The sequence below is a fragment of the Bos mutus genome, chromosome 16 (genome assembly GCF_027580195.1).
Source record: "Bos mutus isolate GX-2022 chromosome 16, NWIPB_WYAK_1.1, whole genome shotgun sequence".
In the NCBI taxonomy this organism is placed as follows: domain Eukaryota; kingdom Metazoa; phylum Chordata; class Mammalia; order Artiodactyla; family Bovidae; genus Bos; species Bos mutus.
The window spans coordinates 2279878-2306613 of NC_091632.1; the positions used below are offsets into that span (position 1 = coordinate 2279878).

A 26736-nucleotide genomic window follows, 5' to 3' on the forward strand; every position below is an offset into this window, starting at 1 on the left:
CCTCATGCCTTCAGATGGGGTCCACCCTGCTCTGACCCCCAGACTCCCACTGACACACCCCCTCCGGGGTCTGCACAGCTTAGAAAAGCTTGCAAGGGCAAGGGTTGGGGCTTCATCGGACCACTGTCAACTCGGCTTTTGTTAAAATGGACCCGCTCCCACTGATCTGTTATTACCTGCCTCTCTCACACTTCTTGTAATGGTAGTTATTTATTGACTCTGGTAGCGGGCAGTTCTTAAATAAAGATGGTTTCTCAACCTGGTGAGGCAGCTGCCACCAGCCGTGGGCGTTTTTATCCTCAGACTAAAGCGTATCTCCTTGTCGTGTTCTCTAACGCCAGGCAACCTTCCGCATAGCCAGCTCTAAGGAGGCAGCCCGTGGTGCATGCGGCTGCACCCCGTGCTGCGAGGGGAGAAAAATCAGGCCAAGCAGCCTTAAGGCAGGCTCCACAGAGCAGAGCAGAGCTCCCTGTCAGGCTGGCTCTCCCTGCCAGGCGGGCAGGAAACCGTGTTCGTGTAACGATGCTGTTCTCCGCTCCCCTGCTTTTTAAGGCATGTGAGGTACAACCTCTCCTGCTGCTCAAACATCAAGTGTTCCTATGAACTCTTAAGCTGAAATGGTGTAAAGCAAAGCAATTATTATTTTTTTTTTTTTTAAGGGAAAACCCTCTTCAGATATCTTTCAGTTAGTGAGAACAGGTACTAATGTAGGTTTCTCATAACTCCAAAGTGGTGGAAAGTGACCTTTCAAAAAGCGGGAGATACCTGTATCGACTCAACAGTACCAAAGTCGTCTCCCTGCAGAGACAGAGTGACCCCCTTCTGGGAAGTGGGTGCCTCCAGCCTTGGCTCGCAGCAGCCTAAAGGATTTGAATTTCTAGCCAACATTTTCCAACTACAACACTATTCTGCATTCAGCATTCTCCACAACAACTATTACACTTCAGACGCAGGACACACGCAGGTGGCTGTGTAAGTGTTCACTCTTTCAGCGCGAAGCAGGTAGGGCCCTGTGCTGATTGCGCCTGACAGCTTCCATCAGGGAAAACAAGGTGAGCGGAGGCCTGCCCCTGGCTTGCCGGGCACAGGGAAGCCGAGGCTGACAGTGAGCCCCCGAAGGGCCACACAGCTTCATTCCTGCTACTTTGCACCCAAAGGGATGCTGGAAGCACTGGCCACTCCGGAGCCCAAATCTGAGTCAGGCAGCATCTCCTTGATCCTTTAGAAACAGACCACATGCACAGAATTCAAAGAACTAAGTTGGGTTTGAGGCTGCACTAATGCATTTAATTGGGTTTTGTTCTCTTCCCAATTCAGTACCCTCACATCCTCAAACTAATGCAGAATGCTCTAAAGCTAGAGCTGTAAGATATTCCATCTCATGTTTGACTACTGGCTTACAATAGAAAGCTGGAGAAGTTATTTAGCTCTTCTTAGGTCTGTCTTTCCATCTGTAAAATGGGAACGCACTGCACCCCTCAACCCTCCTCATCAATGTAATATTTATGTTTTACGGTCCTCTTTCAAAGCAGAGCAAGCTCTCTCCTGAATGCTTCAGCAAAGTGTCCAGGACTGAGGTGACGGGCTTCATTAGTGACATTCCCCAACTCTGTGCGTGTCTGAGCTTCACAGCTTAGAGCAGTTTGACTCACAGGATCTCACCTGATCCTCACAGTCATGTGCTTCAAGGATGAGGACTGCGAAGGGTGAGTTAGCTTGCTCCGTAACACAGAAAGAGGACCAACCCAGGTCTTCTGAGTAACATCCCATCTGAGGTAGAGAATGGGAGAAAGGGTGTGTGGAAAGTTTAAGGTCTTTTCAAAATAAGAGCAATAGTTAAAGACTCCCTATGCATGCGTGTAGGCCAGTGGTTCTCAACCTTTGCTATATACCAGAATTACCTAGAAAACTGAAAAACAAAAATGCTTTTGAACCCATGATTTATATGTACATAGGACACACAAACGGCCTAGAAGCAGTGACCTTCCGGTGGCCATAAGCGCATCTGGCACCCACGCCGTGGTTTCTAAACACTGCTTCCCACACTAAAAGGAACCAGAGCCCCTTGGAAATTCAGGTTTGGAGTGCCTCTGAGGCATCTGACTGTTGCAAGGACATACTCCAAGTCAAATGGGGCACACCAAAAGGACAAAAGAGCTGGCTTGAAGGGACTCCTGGCCAAAAGTGGGAATAATTTGAACATCAAAAATATGACAACAGTAATGGGTTATATATAATTCACTGAATAAAAAGGAGAATCCACTGAAATCTCAAAAGAATAAAAACAGCGCTTAAGAGAAAAAATGCAGTGCAATAGATAGAAAAACAAATTAAAAAATCCATCATTTTTCAATCCCTAACATGTAATAAGGCAAAGATCATGGATTCCAAAACACCTGTGAATGTTTTTTAGAACCCAGATAATCACAAGGCGTCACCCCACAGATTACAAAAGGAAAACATATACAGGTACACCGCTGCAGAGATCTGGCAGTCACCGCCTTAACCGAATGATCACGCTCACAGTCAACAGCGGTCACCCCGACACTGGGCCTCCCGAGCTCATGCGATAAGTACATACCATTTTTGCCGGGCTCTTGTCAGAAATGTTTAAGATTCATTCCTCAGGAATCGAATCATGAGGAATTAACTGTGGGACATGTATGCAAGACCAATACCTCTGCAATATGAATGTCATGAAAAAAATGTAGGGGATCTGTTGTAAAATAAGACTTAGGAGAAATAATCAAATGTAATACATGAACCTTCACTTGACCCTGGATCAAACTTTAAAAGCTCCAAGAGTTTATAAGTTGGGAGAAATGAGGTATCAACTACACATAAGATTAGGGAGTTGTTCGTGTGATACCGTCGCTGTAGTTACACAGATGAATGTCCTTATTGAGAGACATAAATGATTAAGGGTAAAAGGTCACTCTGTCCGTGACTCACTTTCAAGTGTTTTATGTAAAATCAGTATGTATTTAGAGAGGAAGAGAATTGGAGCAAACTGTTTGCAATCGGTGAATCCAGTTAAAGCGTCTATGGGTGCCATCCAAACTTTCAACTGTTTTATGGGCTTGAGGTTTTTATTTAAAACAGAAGAAATAACAGATCCATTGGTCACAATTTACACTGAGTTAGCATCCTCAGGCTGGGACTCAGGAATCTTATTTTTCAAAAGCTTATCTGGGTGACTCGGACATACGGACAGAGAAGATAACCACTGGTCCCAGTCTTATTTCTGCTACTTCTGTACTGACAGCAAAGGGAAGAAATGCTAATTATCTCAAACAGAATCAGCTCAGTTGGTGGCCCAAGAGCCACTTTCCTGAGGGTTCCACAAGCCAAGCCAATTACGTCAGACATAGCCTGAATGACCTCTTAAGACTGGATTTCCCGTTGAGGAAGGGAGGTACTAGTCCTCCCTCGGGGGGCCCTGACTGCTCTAAGAAACCAACCTGACCTCTCCAGCAACATAAGCTTCAGGACACTGAAGTTGCTAGAAGGATAGGATCAGGGAGCAAGCCAAGAAACCGTTCAGGGGAAATCTACAAGCAGAAAAATCCAATGTTTCGCCAGGAATTCAGTTTGGCCCTGAGCACGGAGGCTTGGCCTGGGAGGTCTGAGGGTGGCCAATGACTTACTAACCTTCAGTGACCGTCTCTTACACACTCCAGTCTGCAGCCGTCATCACCCTTGGCTCTGCCACAAATGGGCTATGTCGCGAACAAAGCAGTTCGTTCAATGTCTGTTCTAAAAACTCCGGTGTGAGTTTAACCCCAAACCAGACTGATTATGGTCGGACAATTTAAACGACTGACAAGAAATTTTACACTAAAGAGCAGAAAAGGTTAGGTCTCCGTATAGTTATTGTGAATTATTTTAATAAAGAGGAAAAAACTGCTTTCACTAGAAAAGCTGTCATATCCTTCTACATGATTATACTGCTCAGAAGGGAGGTCACGGTAGGAGGCATACGAGCTGTAAAGTGCAGAAAATTAATGCAAACGTGGAAGACACAACTCGTCCCAGGAGTAGGGAGATGCCTGCAGTCGGGGTTCCCGGGTACCTGGTGGGCAGGGAAGAGCTGGAAGGGGTCCACCCAGGACACAGTTAGAGACTTGCCCACAGCTACCATCGTGCTGCCTGTCTCACACACTCCGCTCAGTTCTTTGGTAACGGAAGTCTCCCTCTTAGCCAGCCCACAAGCAGCCAGCCAGAACACCCCCCTGAAAACCTAGTCTGGCTTCCTGAGCATCCCGCCCTTTGGCAGCAAGGCCTGTAAGGTCTCAAGGCTGGCACTGCTGTGGATCACGCTCAGCCTGCTGCACAGCACGATGCTCACCAGCACACCACCAGTCACGCCACCGGCAACTCCTATTCCCACAGCTATGGCCACCTTCTTTTTCCACGGTGGGTGCTGAGGCCTGGAATAGTTGTCCAAATTCACTTCCAGGCCTTCGTCCACTAACTTCTGATCCTCAGTAAGGGACTGATGGAAGTTCAGGTTCACCAAATTAGGAGGAAGGACCCTCAGCCCAAAATAGAGCCTCTTGACAAGTCTCAAGTTTTTTAACAGCTGCACATCACACCGGTAGGTCCCAGAGTCATACTCTTGAATGGACTGAAACTTTATAAAGTAGGAACTGGCTCGGAAGGGTTTGAAGACTTCATCATCAGTTGAGATGATTCCCCGAGCAAGTCTCCAGGTGAATCGGAAAGCTTCTTGCCCGATCTCCAGGATGTCCGGACTCAGACAGCTCAGCTTAAATTCCTTCCCTATGAGAAGGGTGAAATGGAGCATCCCACAGAGCCAGTTGGTCAGACACTCCAGGCGCTGAGACTTACACTTCCTTCTCACTCCATCGGGGCCCACCTCACAGACAGTCTCTTCCTTAAAGCCAAGGCCACAGGTGACAGTACAGGTTGTGGCGTTGACAGTAACTTTGCCCACAGCTTCCTGCAGTTTCTCAGGGATGGCCAGCGTTTTAGGTGAAGTCGCCACCACAGGTAGACAGAAGGCCAACACCAGGCTCCCAGGGATGAAACTAGTGGCCGAAGTCTTCATGTCTTAGCAGGCATTTCACTACCCTCAGCCAATACCTGAGGTGTTCCAGCTATATCCACCACCACGTCATAACTCAATTCCTTTGACGTAAGATAGCCTTCGAAGTCAAAAGATATGATGCATGCATCGTCAATAAAAAACTACAATTAAAGTCTAGTCCTTATTAACAGGTGAGGCCGCAGGCAGACAAAAGGCACAATACTGCTGCTTTACTGTTTGCTAACGACCACCTTCCCAAAGTCTTCACTCTTTTCACATCTTTTTAATGAATTTAAATCCGCCTCTTGGGAAGACAGATGAAAAGGCTTCAGAAGCTGAAGTGAATTTCCAAATAACCTCAATGCCCACTGAGGCTCTACTGTTCCTCACCCTTCCCAAATTGTGGGATCTGAATTCAAACGTTCCAAAGTCCCCGTTAAATCTGACCAAATAAGAAATCAAATACTAACTCTAAAAAGAGAGGATTAATTTGAATTAAGCTATCATCACCTTTAAATGCTCCTAAACCTTCTGTTAAAAGGATTAAGGACTCTGGACTAAGACGCAAGTGACTTCCTCTTCCTAAATTTGTTTTCTCCTTTGTAAATTAACAACTGCTTGCCTATTTCAGGAAGGTCACTTTGAGCATTGTATGATAAACTGTACATGAGAACACTTTGTAAAGTGTGAAACACTCTTCATGTGTAAGGAGTTTTAAAGAGAAATGAAAATTCATGAAGGCAAGGGCCACGAGGTCTTCTAGAATCAATGCTTAGCAAGATAGGCAATATTAAATACAGTTTCTCACTTTTAGGCACTCTTCCTTCCCAAGGTAACAAAAGATATATTCTGGGGGAGAGAATACCTAAATCTCCCTGCCTCTCAGTCTAGTCCCTCCACCCCACGAAACACGGAAGGAGCTCATAATCCACTTGGGTCAAGGTTGCTAGGAAACAGCTGTGATGTCAGAAAGATTCTCAGTCACATAACAGGGAAGATTCGTAAATAGACACTCAGATTTAGAGACGATTAAAATCAAAGACTTAAATATTCTTCTTCTTTAGAGACAGTTAAGTAGTCAGTGGATTTCAAAGCCATTTAATTTAGGCAGAAAAAGTGCTCATGAAGAGGAATTTATCTGTAGTTACACTTTAAGAAAGACCCCTGGGAGGCAGGAGGCTCCTCACAAGTGTTTCTGTAAGCTCTGGGATGTCTCCTAGCGCTGAGGCCTCTGCAGTGTAGTCACACACTTACTGAGCAAAAGAATTTGGAGAGAGGTCACTCCTAAATGATCTAACACAAATTTGCTTTGTTTATTTAATATAATATTTTCCAGAGGCAGATATCTAGACTACCAGGCCACCTCTCAGCCCTTCCAGCTCTGTATTTCGATATAGAGAAGATCTATTAATAACATTAACCAAGTAAGCTGTATTTTCTGTTGCACAGAGTGAAGAGGCTGGTGACTTTCAGAAGTGATCAGTTGTCTACAAGCAAACACCTACACCTGTTCTTTAATAAACATCCGATTTTATTTACAAAGCATTAAAGCTTCAGCAAGAAGTACCCGAAGCTAAGTCTCCTCTCATACAAAACTACAGGACATTAAAAAACGCCGAGGGGAGGGGAGGGTGACAGAAGGGAAAAAAGAATATGCATATATTGTACAAATCGAGAGAATCAAACTGAAACGGACACAAGGTTTCAGGAGCTGCAAACAATTCCAGAAGCATAAATAATTATTAGGAGCTGCTACCAGACACCCTGGCAGGGCTGACGTTGATTTTCTCAGGAGCCAGTTTAGGAGGCGGACAGAGGCTGAACACCCAAATGCTCAGGCAGAGGACACCCGGCTACTTTGCAGAAATAAGGCAGAGGCCGCCTGTATCACACAGTTTGCATACTGCTGCAGTGTACAGTAGAGAGAGAAATAAAATGGAAATAATGTCCGCAAAACAAAAACATGCCTAGTGACCCACCTACCAATCTCAACCGCTGGTCTGATATGAAATAGGAAATGAAATTCACAAAAGGAGCATCTGAGGAAAAGACAGTGGCATCTAAAAATATAGACATTTGGCCACTGGTTCAGGGAGAGCTCTTCAACTACTGAACATTTTGGTTCTAGAGACGGAATGGAAGAGACTCTTGCTGATGTGTTCTACTTTGATTTCTATGCTAAAATCCAAAAAGCAATCAACTTGTTTGGCTACCTATTGAAGCAACCACCAACCAACAGAGATTTCCCAATAAGCACAGTGTTTAACTCTCCTTTGAAAATACCGTGAAAATGATGATCCAGACTGAGCACTTCCAGCTAGCTCAAGCTCTACTCAGAGGGGCTAGAGAGCCTTCTGCACACCTCGTTTCTTCACTCTGGATTTTCAGAGAATTTCAAACACCTGGGGGATACAGCCATCCAATCTGCTAGTTTTTATACAAAGAACAGCAAAAGCAAAAATTAAAAAATTTTAAAAGCTAAGCAACCTTTCACAGAAAGGAAGTGACTGGAAACACGTAGGAAGGAAAAGGAGCGTGGAGAAACACGATGACTGATGGGAAGGACAGATGTCCACAAGCAATGATAAAAAAAAAAAGGTTCCTTGATTTTTTATTTGAATTGTGTTGTTGCTGCTTTGATTATGGACGGTTTTATTTAGTCCTTGCATAGATTCCCCCACCCCAGTATAAAATAAGCTTGTTCAGAGACACCCCGGTTTGTTTTTGTCTCTGGAAGCCCGTACAGGTAAAGCAATATAAACTACTAATGATTCTTTGCTGGAGACCAAATGAAACTAGCTATCTTCATAAACCATGATTGAATGAACCAATACTGGAGAGAAACATGCAATGAGAAGAAAACCAAGAAAAACCCTGACCGTCTTACAGCCCAGCTTGAGCAAAATGTTACAGAATGTTAAAAAGAGGGGGCCTTTCCTATCTCTCTCTCAGAAAATCTGAAATCTTCCAAGCACTTTCTTTTCTGCCCATCCTTTGTAACAGACTATGGAAATATAGGAGGCATCTGGTGAGTAGGTAACTTTAAAATGGAAGAAAGAATGTGCAAACCGAAGTTTTTTCTAGGATACAGGCAGCAAAATTTCAGGTAAAAGTAAGTCACTCAAGGACATGCAGTGAGGAGCGAAGGCAAGTAGGAGATAGGAAGTGAGAAGCCGAAACGGTGCTGGGTACAGGGAAGACAGACGAGCAGACCAGCAATCTCCTCCAGCAACATAACGAGCATTTTTAAAGAGTCAAAACTCCTGTTTGATGTCTTCACAAATCCTCATTCCTGAGAGTCTATTTGGACTTATGCTTGAAAGGGAAGGGACATATACTCTTCTTCCATAATTCACTTCTTCATTCAAACATAAAATTCACTCCTTCCACCTCCTGGGTGGAAGACAGAGGCCTTTGTTTTAAATTAAAGTCAATCTCAGATGACTGACCACAGTGTCCAGAGGCCACATGATGGCAAAGTAGGGAAGAATGAAGAACTTCAAGGGTCTTCATAACAGTTCTGAGATTGCTCCTCCTGCTAAAGAGATTAGAAATAAAAAGATTTATTTAGTATCAACTTAGACCAGTTACTTTCAAGAACAGAAATACTGAAAGATGCTAAAAGAGGCATTCTAAGCAAACATGAGCTAAGAACTCCCCACCCCTCCACTTTAAGTTGAAACCAACTCCAACTCCCAAGTACCCTTTACCGAAGCAACAAATAATTCAAATCCCAAACCATGCCCCCAGGACTTTTCTCAGTGTTGCCCCCAAAGGGAGAAAAAGGGCAAAATGATCAGACTTCTACACATTTCCAGCTGCTAACTATTCTCCCAGGTGTGAATAATGCTTCATATTTCAAAAAGAGAAGCAAGCAAAGGATAGGAAATTCTAGGGTACTGCATCTTTCAATCTTTCATAGACTAATTCACCACTAAATGATTAACGATGAGCAAAACACCCTTGTTCAAACACCCCTGTTCCTTAAGTGATACCCTCAACTCCTCAGAATGCAGAATATGGTGAAATGTGAATGAAAACCACTGCTGGCATTTCTGTGCACCAGCAACTGATTAATAAATAAAATCCTAAATAGTGACATGAACACTTCCCTGGTCACTCCACAGAAGCTGTTCAATCTCTGAAGGACATCCTGAAATGGGCTGCTGTGAAACACTAACTAAGAAGTGGAAAAAGAGAACAAGGTGAAGAAAGGTCCTCCCAGTGTTATCTGGAATGGAGAAGAACATGCCACTTGAAGGGAAAAATGGTTTAAAATAATTGCCCAAGCTATTAAAAAAAAAAAAAAAGAGTGCCCGCTTATAATTTGCTTTTAACCCGATTCTTAAAGTGCAAGCACATATGAAAACTGGCAATAAAAATAAATTCCAATTTGCCTGAGAACAGACTGAAACTCTCCTGGGTGCTACATGTTAAAAATATTTCCAGGCAGGAATACTGGAGTAGGTCGCCATTTCCTTCTCCAAGGGATCTTTCCACATCTGGGATCGAACCCATGTCTTCTGCATTGGCAAGTCGATTGTTAGCATTGAGCCACCTGGGAAGCCCCAGAAGTGTACTTAAGCTTTTCAGATATTTCAACATAAAATGTAATGATTAACCTCTTGATTTGTAAAATAATCTGAGATAAAAGAATCTACTCTACAGGACTTTAAATACTTTAAGGTAGCTTTCATGATCATTCCCACAAGGACTCTGACCAATCTAAGTTTAAAAACAAGACACAACACTGACATTTTAAGCCTAAATCATGAGAGGAAAAGTGGTGTGCATTTTATAACGGCACTCAAGATGATTAATAAGCTACATTATACGGCTCATCTGAGGTCAGTTAGTGTTTTTTCTTATTGCCCTCTTCCTGTGAACAGACCAGAAACAAAGCTTGTTGAGGTGGCAGGCAACAAACCAGCACCAGAGCAGCACATCTTCGAGAAGGACAAGACACACAGAGCAGCGAAAAGCAGATCTCCAGGCGAGTTAAAATCTGCCCCGAGTGTTATTCAGCTACAACATAATAACAGAAACCTCCAGCGATAGAAAATTAAGAAAAATTCAGCTCATAGTGAACAGCTGCTATTGTTACCTCTCCAAAGCAGCTAAGCCAGGGTAGCCTAGAAAACACTGGATATTAATTTTCAAGCATTACCTTAGTCAGATAGTAAGACCACACAGAATGACAATACCCAACTAGCCATCTAAAAACCTGATCTTAGCAGGAATTCATAGATTAGTCTTTGAGAGACTGATCATGTTTTTAAAGGAAAGGGGCTGGGGGAAAGCCCCTACCAATCATTTAAAACCATCAGACTCACTAAATGAACAGGAAATGGTTCAGAGGCCCAAGGTGCGGGGCCAGAACCAGGAGCGCGGTGGCGCAGGGGAGCCTGAGGGGGCCTGTGGGCCTGAGGTGACAACTCCACTCAGCCTGGCCTCTGCCGCCCTCGAGAAGGAGCACCATCCCACGCCCTTCAGGCCCACCGTCCCACAAGGCCTTTAGACCCCATACGTGACAGACCACAGCTTGTCACCCTTCCTACTGACAGTGCTCACTGTCAAGGAGCCCTACTTCTTGGGCAATCCTTGAGTGGTCACGGGGCAACAGGGACTCTGGTGGTTCTGCTCACATCTGTTTTGATCCTGAAGACTGTCCTCTGGAAAGTGTAAGGTAACTAGGGGGAATCTGACAGATGGAGCAATGCTGATACAGACTTTCGGAGCAGTCCCCAGTTCAGAGTTTCCCCCAAGCTTCACTGACGGGCCCTACCACAGAAAGTGCGTCGTCATGGATGTGGGCCCACTGGTCCTATCCAATACTGATGAGCTGTTTGACAGGGAAGAATTTTCGAGCCCCAGATTCCAGATGGCTAGATTACTTTTATTGGTGCTCTATTAGTCTTCCAAGTGTCCCCTGAAATGCATAATCTCCTGTTGCAACATGCAACAGACTATAGCAGCTTTGTCAGGACTAATTGGCGCTTACTGAACAGTTTCTTCAGTTAACTGATCAATTATACATAGTAACAAACAGCTGGCATTTATCAACTTGAGCAGTAGCCTACACCTATAATCCTGCCTTCAAACAATTTGGCTCTAGTGCAAAACTAGGGCATTTGTGGGGAAGGAAAGTCCACAAAGCACTGAACATGCAAATACTGTACACCCGTCAGACTGATCTTTGAGGATGGTTCCTCCTCAGCCACTGAGGATCAAGCTTCATTTCTTAATATCTGGTGGAAAACCCACAATGACAGCAGCTGCTGCTTCACTGAAAACCTCCAAGATGTGGAAGAATGTGAGACATGAGTGTTTATTACCTCAAAGGCCCTGGGGAGCCAAGCGAAAATCAACAGCATGTGTTAGCCAGCCTCTGGGCCCTCCAAAATGGTACTGGATGAAGCCCCACCCAAAGAAATCCACACAAAAGACACGATAGGTTGTCTCGAAACGGAGACCTCTGACGGCCCACTACAATACTCAGTGTCAGCACTCTCCCCAAGAGTCACAGTTTTCACGAAGATCCCACACGGCAGCTAGCGGCTAAGGCCCTCTAAGGAAGGGCTGGCACTCAACCACATCACCCCTTTAGGGCTTTTTGACAATCTTGCTCCTCAGCACACTTCGGGGTTTCATCTGGCTATTTCGGAGATCCATATAGGAAAAGGGCAAGGAACCAAGGCAAGAGAACAAGATGGGAAGAAGGAAGTACAGATTATACAGGCAAATATGCAATGTACACAACCATGTCGTTCTTCAGTTGCTTAGTCCTGTCCGACTCTTTACAACCCCACGGACTGCAGCACGCCAGGCTTCCTGTCCTTCACTATCTCCCAGAGTTTGCTCTTGTCCATTGAGTCAATGATGCCATCCTACCATCGCATCCTGTCGTCCCCTTTTTCTCTCGCCCTCAACTGTTCGCGCATCCAGTTCTTTTCCAATGAGTTGGCTCTTCACACCAGGTGGCGAAAGTACTGGAGCTTCAGCTTCAGTCCTTCCAATGAATATTCAGGACTGATTTCCTTCAGCATTGACTGGTTTGATCTCCTTGCCATCCAAGGGACTCTCGAGAGTCTTCTCCAGTACCACAGTTTGAAAGCATCAATTCTTCGGCATGCAGCCTTCTTTATGGTTCAAATCTATATATGATTACTGGAAAAACCATAGCTTTGACTATACACACCTTTGTCTGCAAAGTGATGTCTCTGCTTTTTAATACACTGCCTAGGTTTGTCACAGTTTTTCTTCCAAGGACCAAGTGTCTTAATTTCATGGCTGCATTCACTGTCTGCAGTGATTCTGGAGCCAAAAAATATAAAGTCTGTCACTGTTTCCATTGTTTCCCATCTGTTTGCTGTGAAGTGACGGCACCAGATGCCATGATCTTAGTTTTTTGAATGTTGAGTTTTAAAAGCCAGTTTTTTCACTCTCAAGTGCCCACCAGAGCAAGAAGCAGTTTCCCCCCCAGTCAGTCCCTCCCATCAGGTTTCCTGCACAAGTCTCTTAACCTCATTCATCAGAGGGCAGACAGAAGAAACAAGAACTTTAATACCATGGCCCACAGAGAACCACCATCACAGAAAACTAACCAAAATGATCACATGGACCACAGCCTTGTGTAACTCAGTGAAGCTATGAGCCATGCCGTGCAGGGCCACCCAAGACAGGTGGGTCAGGGTGGAGAGTTCTGACAAAACCTGGTCCACTGGAGAAGGGAATGGCAAACCACTTCAGCATTCTTCCCTTGCGAACCCCAAACAGTATGATCATGAAAAGCTGGTGAAATGTTTGCAGTAATTTAGGCAGTTCTTTTGTCTGTGTTATAAGAAAGCACGTCCTCACTCTGGCCTTGTTATGTACAAGTCTCCCCTAGTCCTTTTAAAGGATGAAGTCATTAAAATAACTGCCTCTATTTAAGGCTGACCAACTGAAGTGCCTAATAAGAATAATGTAGAAAATAAAAATCCAGTCTGAAGCACCCTGCTATTTCAAGACACAAGTTTTAGCCTTTAAAGAGGTTTTAACCCTCTTTTAACCTTGTCAGCTGAGTGAGTGGGAATAAACTCCTAACAGGCCTTGATAATGATAACCACTCTGCTAGAAGGAGCTCTGAAATGCTGACATGTACAAACACCATGTATTTTACACCTGCCTCAACATTTCAATGCAGTATTTTGAGAACTTAAGGGAATAAAAGAACCTGTTCATTTAGGGCTAAGTAAACTTTGCAACATTCTGATTTTCAGTGTTATTTAGATGTTTTTGAAGCATAGCTAAAAAACACCACTGCTCTTATACACTGAGCCATAAAACATAGAGTACTTCATGGGACCTTTGACAAAAGCCCAATTTGGAAAGTGCCAAAAATATTTAGTTACTATTAATGGCCATAAGAAAAATCTGGTTTTTAAAAACTTTAAATGGTTTATTTACCATATACTTAGTATTAAAAGAGCAAATGGTTAATTACATAGATTCTGAAGATGCTGGGAAACTGTGTCAGAGTACTTAAATTAATTCAACATGTTTGCCAACATTTTAAACCATCCTGAAGCAATTTAGCATTTGAGGTCAGGGAAATTGGTTTGAAATTTAAATAGTTTCTTCTGTAGTAGCATCAGCTTATGCAAGAAATGGGTTATGGAAGGATCATTTTTTATTTACATTAGTCAATTACTGACCTGAAGTCTTTGTTAGCAATACCTATATAACTTGTTCTAGGGCATTTTTAAAAATATATAGACATGGCCCTAAATGAACTGAATGCGGAGGTGATAAATCAGCGGAGTAACATAAATACTGTTATTGGGGAAAAAATGCTAGTGCCCTAGTGGTACGGTTTAAGACTGTGAAAATCCAGTGAATTTGAGGGGGAATACTCAGAACGATGAGTCACTGAGCCCGCTCCAGCTTCTTGTAGGAGAGAACTGATGTTCACAATGTGAACTGGCTTAAGGAGCTCTGGTTTGCATTCTAGTGCATATCCTCACATTTGGATGAACACAATTAAAATTTTTAATATGGTGGAAAAATCCCCTCAAATATAACCACTGATACATTGTTAGTCCTGCCTCCGAATTTATAGACCTGGCCACAGAAAACTGAGACTACTATGCTAACTAAAGCAGTGCCTGAAAGAAAAGTTTCCAAAACCCAACAATGTTTCAGTAGAATTAAATGCTAAATTGATACTGTTTTCCAAACAAAAGACCCTTTAGCCTAGATTCACAAGTATTTGATAGGAAACTGAAACTGTTCTCCATCCTCCAATAAAAATCCCTCAAACCTAGAAAACTGGGAAAACTCACTAAGTATCAAGAAGCTTAGGTATTAAGAAGCTACAAAGTTTGTCTTTTGGATAATCTCTTGTGTTGTTTTAAAAAAATAAAATAAAATAAACCTCATCTTCTTCCTTAACATGACAGTACTACTAACAACTCCATCATTGTTTCTAGAATAGTGAGAGAGAGAAAAACACCACCTCTGGGATTTGAACAATTTGAAGAGAGAGAAAAAAGATGATACAGTTAAACAGTCAGGAGCTGTATAAAGAAGCTCATATTTTTGGTTATCTGCCTGGATCTTTGAGACAAAACAAAAAACACAGAGGCAAATATAGATGAAAATATTAATTAAACGAGGGGTTCTTACCCTTTTGGGGGTCATAGATTCTTACAGGAATCCTGTGAAATGTATAAGCATCTCCCCCACAAAAATATTCACACAAAGTTTTGCACATAAGATCAAGGGAATGGAGAGCCCCTGAAATATAGTTGCAGACCCAAGGTTAAGAGCCACTGAATTAAGCCAAATCTGGTTGGGAAGTAGTTAGGCACAGTAGGACTTTGGGATTAAGAGACAGCTAGACCAGGCATCAACATTTAGAAATTATTCAAGTGTAGCAGGTAGTTAATGCTGTTAAAAAGAATTTTTGAGGGGGGAAAAAAAAGACCAAGGGAATGCAGATCCCTGAAACCTAGTTATGGACCCAAGGTTAACAGCCACTGAATGAAGCCAAATCTGGTTGAGCTGCCCTTGGGAGCAGCTTAAAACTCAGAGAATTATCTGCCACTGGGGAAAAGGAGGGAAGGAAGGAAAAAAATGTTGCAGTTAAACGGAGTCAGGGGCTGTACAAAGCAAGGCCACGAAGAAAGCCAGACAGTGCTCCCAATGTGTCCTTACCTGTCAAGGGCTGGCTGAGCTCCGCCTGCACTTTACCCTTCGCTGATCCTTCCAGAGGTAAACCTCTGTCCCCTTTGTAGAGTTTCGGTTTAAATGGAGAATCTTTCTCTTTACCTTTTGATCCTTTAGGCCGGCCTGCTTGCTTCTTCTTGGATTTGCCATCCCCCTTCACACCCAGTAGTGGATGGACTTCTGTAAAAGGACAGATAGGCTTGGAAAGGAATCCACACGTCACCCCAAGCAAGCACATGCATGCCGCCTACCCATGAGCAAAGAGTTTTGCTTGTGTCCCAAGTCCACTAACACAAGAAGAAAAGTTTGTTTTTGTTTATTAATTGTAATACTACAAAAGAGCAGCCATTACATGAGAAATAGTTGCTTGGGCAAAAGGCACACATAGCCTATATGGTTCACACCAAGCTATAGCAGCTCTCTTAAAGCTCAACATTCAGAAAACTAAGATCATGGCATCCGGTCCCATCATTTCATGGGAAATAGATGGGGAAACAGTGTCAGACTTTATTTTTTGGGGCTCCAAAATCACTGCAGATGGTGACTGCAGCCATGAAATTAAAAGATGCTTACTCCTTGGAAAAAAGTTATGACCAGCCTAGATAGCATATTGAAAACCAGAGACATTACTTTGCCAACAAAGGTCCATCTAGTCAAGGATATGGTTTTTCCAGTGGTCATGTATGGATGTGAGAGTTAGACTGTGAAGAAAGCTGAGTGCCGCTTTTGAACTGTGGTGTTGCAGAAGACTCTTGAGAGTCCCTTGGACTGTAAGGAGATCCAACCAGTCCATTCCGAAGGAGATCAGTCCTGGGTGTTCATTGGAAGGAATGATGCTAAAGCTGAAACTCCAATACTTTGGCCACCTCATGCAAAGAGTTGACTCATTGGAAAAGACTCTGATGCTGGGAGGGATTGGGGGCAGGAGGAGAAGGGGACGACAGAGGATGAGATGGCCGGATGGCATCGCCGACTCAACGCACATGAGTTTGGGTGAACTCCGGGAGTTGGTGATGGACAGGGAGGCCTGGCATGCTGTGATTCATGGGGTCACAAAGAGTCGGACACGACTGAGCGATTGAACTGACTGACAGCAGCTCTAAATAGAAAAGGGAGATCAAAGACCCAATGATACTTTATCGCACAAGTCAGAACAGGAGTGCACATGCGCACACTGGCACGTGAAAGCAGAAAGTGAATGGGCTCTGGAACTCAGCAGACCAGGGTAAGAATCCAGGCTCTACCATGTGACTAACAAGGCTTCTAGAATTAAGACTGTCCAGATCTGACCAGTATTATACTTTATCACCTAATGAGAATGTGGGAGGAGAGGTAGAGGAAGCCTGGTACTTAAACAAACTGATCCAGACATCAGAAGACTTAAAGCGTGTTATCGTAGGAAAAGTACTGAGGGCAGAATCTCCCCCATTTTAAAAGAGAAGTGAAAGCAGATAAAATTGTTACAAAGCTGTAAAACACTACAAAAAAGACTCATGGAAAACTTCCTTTAAGGGAATATCAGCCAGAAAGGATATTACAGGTTGTGCTGAAGAGTGGGTCTATCAGGTGAGAGAGAGGAAATGCGGCCCTTACCATCATTTGGTACTCCTTGCAGTTCAATATTGGTTGTTTTGGGTTTCTTCTTAGGTGGCTGGGACCCGTCTGCTGAAGACTGCCTCTTCTTCTCTGAGCTAGCCCCTTCGTCCATCAGGGAGGTTTGGACTGCATCCGGTGGGGGGCCATAAGGATTTTCTTCTGGGTCTTCTACCTCAGGGGCAATGGGTAAATATAATAGAGCCTTTGAATCTTCCAGTTCTTCATCACTATTTGGAACAGGATCAGAAAAGGGATAGGAAAAAAGAGGAGAAAGTTGCTTAAACCATGAACCCTTCCTCTAGGGCAGAATCATCTAACCATAAGCAACAGGTACGGACCTAAAATTTCACAAAAGCCAAGATGGATAAAAGAAAATCAGACAATATGATAAAATGAGTAGTAAAAATAAATGGCATAAAGTTAATTACTTCACTTCCTTAAGATTTTCTATCAAGGGAGAATGGAAGGGACCTCTTGCACATCACAGGAGTTAACTCTTTGAGCCTAAAGGCAGACGGGACTGAGGAACAGTGGGGACTGAGCAGCACACCCAGAGACTGACGAGGAGGCGCACCCTGAGGCCTGGCCTCCAGCTCACCTGCTACAGAAGGCCGCGATAGGGTCCACGCTGGTGACATCTACTTCCTCGTCCTCTGCGGCGTCAGCCCCTGCAGGGCAGAAACACAGTAGGGCTGTGAGAAGAAGTGGAAGACTGCTGCTTACATGCAGCTTAGGATGTTCATAAACTGAAATCCAGGAGAAACAAAGGAGGAAAATCAGGCACACATTTAACTTAGTCGTCTGGCAAATTCGTGCTGAACTTCCACCATATGCTAGACACTGGGGATACAGCACTGCCCCAGAAAGTTGGGAACAGTTTTTTTGTAAAAGCCCCAGTAGTCTAACTGGGGAGACACAGAAACGGATAATTTCAGTTCCACAACGTGAGTGCTACAATAAAGGCATGTGCCATGTGCCAAGGAGATGGGAAGAAGAAACAACTTATGCACAAGTTTGAGAAGCTTTCCATGCAACACAATCCAATAACACCAATACAGTCCAAAATATCCTATAGTCCCGACAGTCTTCCTAAGATTCCTGAAGCATACAAGATATCTTATGTCACAGAAGTGAGGACCAGCACCTTCAGGATGGAGAGAACTAACCTCAACGCCAATTCCTTGATTCCTGGCACCATCAAGAAGCCCAGCAGTCAGTGACAGTGCCAGCAGGGCACATTACGCATTCATACACACAAACCCCGCCAGACGCAAAGCCCTGTGCCCTGTGCTTATACACTAGGGGGCTATAAAGTGAGGTATTTATTCTCAAGGTGTTTCCTATTTAGAAGTTCAGAAGCCAAGAGATGGAAATAACAACGATCATGATCTATTAGAAGAGAACATCTGAATGCTCATTATAACCTAGCCACTACTATGAGCCCTCTACACGAACTGTTTCATTTATTTCCCACAACCCTAAAAGGCAGAGTTTTTACAGATAAGGAAGTTCAGGTTTAAAGAATAAGTATTCTGTCTAAGGCAGTCTGACTCGAGTCCATGCTATTTACCTCCTGTTACTGACAAAGGAATGACAATACCCAACAGCAGCTCAGCACCCAGCATGTGTGGGTGGCTTTGCTAGGTGCTGTATGCAAATCCTCATTAGAGAGCTGCTCAAGCCCTAGTAATGCCCATATAAGCTCTGAGTCAATGCCTTACAAATAAAGATTCTATTAAAAGTGCAAGCTTAGAGGAAAAAAATTAGACTAAGTGCTGAAATGAATTTTCAGCACAAATTAACAATGAGTACTGAGTTAAAACAATCATTTTTCCTTTGGGAAATACTATCTGCAATTGAGAAATATTACCTGTCTGTTCAGGCTCACTCTTATCTTCATCTTCAATATCAAACTCTGATTCCCTTTCTTCATATTCTACATTTTCATCCAATTCTTTGAAGTCTGGCGCAAATGCACTCCAGTTTTCCTATGCCACAAACAAAATACACTACTTAACCATAGGAGAAAGCAACAGTCTGTAATCTAGACATTAATGACATAAATGAAAGGCTTGGGCATAAGAGACTCAAAATTCTGAGACCAAATTTTGCAGATAATAAAAATTAGATATCTATAGGTTTTACTATCTTAAGACATTTCCTATCTTAAACATGCCATATTATTAACTGCAATTCTTTCATGAACAATTGTCTTCTTTAAAACATTTTAAGGATTTAAAAAATGATTTTACTTCTTTATTTGGCTGTGCTGGATCCTCACTGCAGCACATGGGCTTTCTCTAGTTGTGGCAAGTGGGGCTACTCTTCACCGCTGTGCATGGCCTTCTCAACGTACTGGCTTCTCCTGTTGCGGAGCACTGGCTCTAGAGCTCGGGCTCAGAGTTGTGGCACAGGGGCTTAGCTGTCCCACAGCGTGGGGGATCTTCCTGGACCAGGGATCGAACCAGTGGCCCCTGCACTAGCAGGTGGATTCTTAATCACTGGACCACCAGGCACGTCCTTAATCTTTTTAAGATGTAATTCTGAGGTAAAATGTTAAGTTTTCTTATGACTACATGGATTAAAAATATAATTAAAATTTTCAAAATAAAACCAAATGCAAAACAGAATCTAACTGAGCTGAAAATAGGAAAAGCACAAGAAAGCTCTATCTCAATAAGCAACAGAAAAATATACCAGGAAGTACCCTAGACTTTCCCCCTGAAAGCAGAGCTAGTAAACTGGCTTTGGACCAAGACCCTCCTCGTAAAGCAAAACTAGATGCAGAGAACCACGTGATCAGGTTAGAAGAATCTGTGGAAAAGAAAGTCAATAAAGGAACTTCTGTCTTACTATTTGCAAGGGTCAGTGATACAGAAAGAGTATCTAGTTTCAAAGCATAACTAGAAAAGTACTTACTACTTGATTTTGTGCCCAGATAGATACCACTCCACTAGAAATGGACGCTATGATGGGTCGAACAGGATGCCACTAAATTTTAAAGAAGCAAAGAAAAGTCAGTTCTAAGAGTGAATCCAGTTTTCTGTGTTACGTAAGTAACAGCAGCAACCTCTCATCCTACTTACAGCTACATCCAGGAGGAGCTCTCCTCTGGTCCCATGGAGAATCTTTACCAGGTTGCCAATGCTCTTCTCCCAGATGTACAGGGCATGCTGCCGGGCTGACCCTGCCACTATGTACTCCCCATCCCCAGAGAAACAGCATTTCTTCCACGGGGTCCTAAGGACAAAGAAAGTACCCAAGGAGAACCAGAACCGGACCCCAGGTAATGAATGAGCACACATTCATCCGGGTTATGGCACGTACCTATTCACCAAGTCCTGCAATTTCTGCATAGGTTCAGGCTCTCCATCTCTTCCACAGGTTAAGATTTCTCTACCGTCATAAACTCTGATTATTCGATCCGCTGTGTTAATTAAAAAGCAACTACAGAAACGATAAAAATATCAACACCAGAGGTCAGAAATCTGTTCCTGTTAACACTTTCCATGACTACCAGTTACTAAGAATACCACAAGACAACTAACAAATAAGGAAGAGAATGAGTAAAAATCTAAAATAATGGACCAGACTACTTATATATCTACTTGTCACCTTTCAAGCTAAAATATAATGTGAAGTGAGAAAATGCTTTATATCAGTACTTCCTGTGTAATCCCTGAACCCTGTATGTACCAGTATTTGACTAAAATCCAAAACCTATATATTGAAACCAGTTTCCCAAATTTACAAGCTTACAGTTACATATATATAAACACTTCATTCCTCTGGCTTATTTTAGTGACAGTACAATACATTCTTCTTAATGAGTTAATATATCATTTGGATTGCCCAAATTTTTAACATTGGGAGTGTTGGAAACCTGTCTAAAATACAACTTATTTTACCACTTTCTTACAGACTTCACTTTTTCTGAATTCAAGAGAAATTGAACATGAATGTCTTCTAAGTGTGAACAGTGATTTCTATACAAACTAAAGTGACCATCACTTCTCTTACTGACAATTTCTTATTGACAACCTATTTTCTTCTTGTTTCTGTTGATATCTACTTCTAGTTGGGTAACCAAACTTACTAGGAAAACATCTGAAAGTAAGAGGATAAATAAGTTTCACGTAAGTAAACTGCATATTCAATTACTATGTGAATTCTGCGGTATCAATTCTGATTACAATATAATAAATAGTTCATCTCTGCCCAGTGCTTACCATGTGCCAGGCATTTTGGTTCTAAGCACAGACCACTCAGACATCTTTTCTGTAAAGCAACTGCCTGTGAAACTCCGGTAAGATGTGTCTGCTGGCTCAATGCAGTAAATTTTACAAACTTAAGAACCAGACAGTAACCGTTTCTACAAATATTTTTTAAATAAACTCTTAAAAAGTTTAAGTATAATACACACAAAAACTATGACTCTCAATGTATTTTGCGTTCTGCTCACTTTTAAGACTGTCTCTAAAGAGACAGGCCGCATTCACCTCCCCTTCCGGGCACTCACCTCCCCTTCCGGGTACTCACCTCCCCTTCCGGGCAAACTCTATTGACTTAATGGCTGTGGTATTGCTTGTTCCAGTTGTTACTCTGAAGGAAGCAACAAGATCCTGAGAATCGGTTTTTAGGACCAAAATCTAAAGTTTAACAGAGAAAAAAAGTAAGTAAATATTCTGATAATTTACAGTAATTAGATACGGGTTCTGTTTTTAAAACTGGGCAAAGACTGGGTGAAAACCTAAGTGTCTCTATTCAACTTGCTTTTACCCCTTCAATTAAAGACAATGTCTTAACCTATGTTTAAAAGACAATGTTTAACATTATCCACAAGAGACAGAAAGTGGAAGCAACCCAAGTATCCATCAACAGATAAACAGAATGTGACATATACATACAATGGAATATTACTTGGATATGAAAAGGAAAGAAATTTTGAAGACATGTGCTACAACATGAATGAATCTTTAAGGACATTATGCTAAGTGAAATAAGCCAGTCACACACAAAAAATACTGGATGAGTTCCAACTTCATAGAAACAGAAAGGAGAATGATGGTTTCCAGGGGCTGAAAGGGAGTAAGGAACAGCAAGTCATTTAATAAGTACAAGGTAAGTGTGAGATGAAAAGAGCTCTGGAGATAAATGACGGTGATGACTGCACAATATCGATGTACTTTATACTACTGAGCTGCACGCTTAAGAATGGTTAAGACAGTACGCTGTAAGTGCATTTTACCACAAAAATACCCACAACACTGCCACTCTCTTAAGTAGCCATACTAACTGATATGACCCAGTCAAAAAAAAAAAAAAAAAAATGCAATGGAACTCAAACTCTAAAAAGTTTGAAAAGGATCCTAAAACTTACTTAACCTCTTTTTTTAACCTAACTTCTTACTACACAAAACAGATTAAAGTGGCCTAAATTATACAATATTTTCAGACCAAGATATCAGACATCTTGTTAGCAATATTCCATTGATGATTTTTAAATTTTATAATTTAGTAATGGCCCTTTATTGCTAGCACCCAGTAAAGGCCCTCCATCCTCTTCTAGATCGAATACTCTCTGACCACTCTAAATCCAAAGAACAGAAATTATTAAGGCATGTCAGAACAGGCTGTATTTGCCACAGGCAGGAAGCACACTCAGTCCAGGGATAGAAGAAATTTCAAAGAAAAGAGAACAAGTAAACACGAAATGAGCCAACATGCAGGATGACTGATGCTTACTTATTTCACCAGCTCCTAAGCTTCCAGGCTTACCTTGCCTTTTGCATTTCCTGTATAGATATATTCTCCTCGCCTATCAAAAGATGCAACCACGTTCAAATCGGAGTCATCGTCTACGGGCAGAACGACATGTTTGGAATCTGAAAGGGTCAACATGACAGGAGCAGATTTCATGGGACACACGAGAACCTTGTTCCTGTTTAAAAATATGAATAGCACATTGGCAGTTGCTATGGTATCAGAAAGCTGACTCTCTGCCCTTTTTCCCTAATTCCTATCCACTACCCTCATCAACCTATCCAGCCCAAGGATATTTAAAATAGTTGAAAAAGACTAAACTCTAAATTTCTAATAATAGGGAAATGACTGAGTAAAGTTATGGGATCCTACCTTGACAAAACAAAATGTAATCATTAAAAATAAATATGAAGATGTAGCAAACTGGTAAAATATGCATGAAAATGAAAAAGCAAAACATCAGTTAAAACTATGTAAAAATACATATTTGTGTACAGCTAACACAGACAAATGCTTTGTGAGCTAGTAAGTGCTTTGTGAGCTATGAAGCACTATATAATAAGCTTTAAACTTAATGAGAACTTAACTAAAAGAGAACCTAGAGAAATGAAAATAGTTGTATCTCAGTAACTGAATGGTGGGTAACTCTATATAAACAGGAGAAGGCGATGGCACCCCACTCCAGTACTCATGCCTGGAAAATCCCACGGACAGAGGGGCCTGGTAGGCTTCAGTCCATGGGGTCGCGAAGAGTCGGACACAAGTGAGTGACTTCACTTTCATGCACTGGAGAAGGCAATGGCAACCCACTCCAGTGTTCTTGCCTGGAGAATCCCAGGGATGGCAGAGCCTGGTAGGCTGCTGTCTATGGGGTTGCACAGAGTCGGACACAACTAAAGTGACTTAGCAGCAGCAGCAGCAGCTACATAAATATAATTTTTAAAAATATTTTATTTATTTGGCTGTGCTAGGTCTTAGCTGCTGCATGTGGGATCCAGCTTCCCGAACCCAGGACCCCTGGCATTGGGAGGGACACAGTACTAGCCACTGGATTTCCAGGGAAGTTCCTTAAATGTAGTTTTCATAATGAACTATTTCCGGTACCAAAGAAATTCAAATAATTGGGGGAAAACCCCAGGTCAAGAACAGTTATTATACTTATTTCTATCTTTGCCCATTTCAAAGTTTTAATTATTATAGGCCAGTTTTTAATTGTAAACTACCACAACAGTATCTTTGAAATCTATTCAGAACCAACCAAGACAGAGAAATTCATTCATGTAGAAGAGGTTTCAAGAGATGTGTGCTTTTGCCTCCTAACACCTTAAACTGAAATTACCATGAGCTTAGAGATAATTTAGACAGAATCAGACCCACCCCAGGAAAGAATAGCTCAAATTAAACATACTGATCTCGCGGATGATACTGGACTTTTAAGATGGGTGAAGGGAATCGAAACCTCTGGTCGCAGTCGCCTGACAGGACATCCCACTGTGACACTATGTTATCAGTGGACGCGCTCACGAGCTTATGACCATCTCGACTCCAGCTGAGAAGGAAAAAAGGGTAACTTAGCACATATTCTAAGTTAAAAATACCATATCACCTTACAGATAAAAATGCATGAGTCACACTTATCGCCCTAACTGTATGGGTCACCAATGTTTCTTCTTCTTCGTTTTTTAAACATATACTCAAATCTATAAGCTTTCCTAACACTAAGCAATAAATGTTTTCATGACAAGATATCTTCATATCTAGCAACAGAAGCTCTTAACAGTTCAAGATAACAATTTAGATGGCTCAGTGAAAAAGGAGACTCAAACATTTTAGAAGAGTGTAAAAATCAGCAGGCCCTTAAGTGCTGATTTAACAAAAGCAAGTTTTCTTCCCCTTGAAGGCAGAAGAAGGAGTAGTTGAATTTTCTGAATTTGGCCCTACAGTAGCACCATCATAGTATAAGCTAAACAATAGAGATAGGTATCTGTTATTTAAAAGAATTAAGAAAGAAATTAATTCCTCCTGCTAAGTATAGTTAAACATCCTGGACATTATACAGAAAACAAAGGTAAAGAAGAGCCAGACTGGCTGGGTACGGTAGGATCTGAGGAACAACACAGCCGTGAGATCCTTAGGTTTTCTCTTTGCCTCATATGTCCTGGGCCAGGTGATGGAGATGTCAGCAACCGAGCAGCGTCAATGGGCACACACACTGAGCACACGCCCTCCCAGAGAGTCAGAGGACAACCAACAGACACTGCCATAGAGATAACACAGGTATTCGAACCTAACAAACATTTCAATGCAGCCATCATTAAAATGCTTCATCATGCAATTACAAACATGCTTGGAACAAATGGGGGAAAAAGAAATCTCAGCAAAGAAACAGAAGATGACCAAATGGGAATCTCAGAACTGAAAAATACAAAAACTGAAATTAAAAAAAAAAAATTCAAAAGACGGGTTCAGCAGCCAGTGGAAAAGAGGAAAGAATCAGTAAACTGGAAGACAGAATATAAAATTCCCAATCTTAACAAAACAGAAAAAAATGCCATGAAAAAAATGAACTGAGCCTCTGGGACCTGTGGGACTATAACAAAAGATCTAATATCTAATATCCATGGCATCAGAGTTCTAAGGAGAAAATAAAGAGAGTAAGGCTTAAAAGTATTTGAAGAAATAATGACGAAATTTTTTCAAATTTGACAAAAGATATAAAACATACAGATTCAAGAAGCTAAGCAAACCTCAAAGAAGATGAATTCAAAGAAATCCACTCCAAGACACAAATTTCTGAAAACTAATGGCAAAGAAAACAGACCTTGAAAGCAGCAAGAGGAATGACATCTTATTTGTGAGGAACAACAATTTACATGACAGCAAATTTTGCATCAGAAACCATGGAGACCCAAAGGAAGTGACATGTTGTCAAGTGCTAGAAGAAAAGACTTGCCGTCCCCAATTCTACATCCAGACAGCAACCTTCAGAAACCAAGAGGTAAATCAAGACCTCTGTCACCGGCAGACCTACCCTAAAAGAATGGCTCATGGAGGTTCTCTAAGCAAAGAAGAAATCTCAGATCATCAGGAAAGAAGGAATCTTAGAACATCAGGAAGAAAGAATAATGAAAAGTGTTTAAAAAATTAAATACTTTTTCTCAAGGTCTGATGTTTGAAACAAATATCCTAACGCTGTCTTAGGTAGATATCAATATACATAGAGGAAATGTTTAAGACAATTATATTATAAACAAGGAAGGGAAAGAGAGGTAAAGTTTCTATGCTGCTCTTAAACTAGGGAAACGTCAACGTGAGTAGACTGTGATAAGTTATGTACATATTATGTAATATCTAGCAACCATTAAAAAGCTATACAAGCTAGACAAAGAAATAAACTCAAAAGTAATATAGATAAGTCAAGATGAAACTCTAAAAATAGTTCAGTAACCTACAGAAAGCCAAAAAAAAAAAAAAAAGAAAGAAAATAGAAACAAAGAACAAACAAACAGAAAAAGAAACCCTAAATGAGTCTTAATTCAAATTTTGCAATGAATAGGATTTGCTACTTAGGAACTTACAGGAGGTAACACAGTTCCATGGTTAAGAACACAGGCTCAAGTCAGATTTATACTCAAGCCTAGACATTATGACCTTCTAGCTGTGTGGTCTTGGGCAAGTTATATAATCTTTCTGAACTTCAACTTTCTCATTTATAAAATGGAAATAATAACAGTATCTGCAGACGAGAGAATTAAAATTAATGCACATAAAACTCTTAGCACTTACTGTGCTCAAAAACCATTATTTATATCAGAGACAAGATAAATGTATTCCCAGACTTGACACTCAACGCAGAGAAAGGCAGGCGTGAGCTGAGGAAGTGCGTGTGGCGGGGCTGAGCTCACGTCTGCACACAAAGGACTCAGGCGCGTCTCCCACCACCTCTGGAACACTCCCAGTCCACAAGAGGACCTTTCTGGGAATGCCAACCGAAAAAGGAAGGTGCCTACAAACACTGTAACTTGAGGGTTGATAACAAAGAGGTCAATGGTCCACCCAATTTCAGTGGGTAAAGAGAGGGTAAGAGGGTGAGCCAAGACTCACATACACTGTAGTAA

The 26736-nt window shown here is 42.0% G+C and overlaps 2 protein-coding genes across 6 annotated transcripts in view; both read right to left on the minus strand.

Moving 5' to 3' along the window:
* Nucleotides 1-1934: 1934 nt before the first annotated feature.
* Nucleotides 1935-6383, minus strand: TMEM81 (transmembrane protein 81). The gene has a single exon (XM_005901417.2). It carries the CDS (start codon nt 5069-5071, stop codon nt 4241-4243), a length of 831 nt encoding a protein of 276 aa, XP_005901479.1. The 5' UTR covers nt 5072-6383; the 3' UTR covers nt 1935-4240.
* A 188-nt stretch (nt 6384-6571) lies between these two features.
* Nucleotides 6572-26736, minus strand: part of RBBP5 (RB binding protein 5, histone lysine methyltransferase complex subunit) — a 40398-nt gene continuing 20233 nt past the window's right edge. Inside the window, exons 4-14 of one of the 5 annotated variants that reach the window (XM_070384562.1) lie at nt 24027-24167; nt 22634-22796; nt 21395-21504; nt 20183-20302; nt 19942-20095; nt 19775-19846; nt 18726-18843; nt 17454-17523; nt 16853-17082; nt 15362-15439; nt 6572-8585 (exon numbers count right to left, since the gene is read on the minus strand). In XM_070384562.1, coding sequence (XP_070240663.1) covers nt 8560-8585; nt 15362-15439; nt 16853-17082; nt 17454-17523; nt 18726-18843; nt 19775-19846; nt 19942-20095; nt 20183-20302; nt 21395-21504; nt 22634-22796; nt 24027-24167 — 1282 coding nt within the window. In that variant the 3' untranslated portion in view covers nt 6572-8559. Of the gene's footprint in view, nt 8589-15247; nt 15440-16852; nt 17083-17453; nt 17524-18725; nt 18844-19774; nt 19847-19941; nt 20096-20182; nt 20303-21394; nt 21505-22633; nt 22797-24026; nt 24168-26736 lie in introns of all 5 variants that reach the window. The other 4 variants (XM_070384559.1, XM_070384561.1, XM_070384560.1 and 1 more) reach the window with 4 other exon arrangements.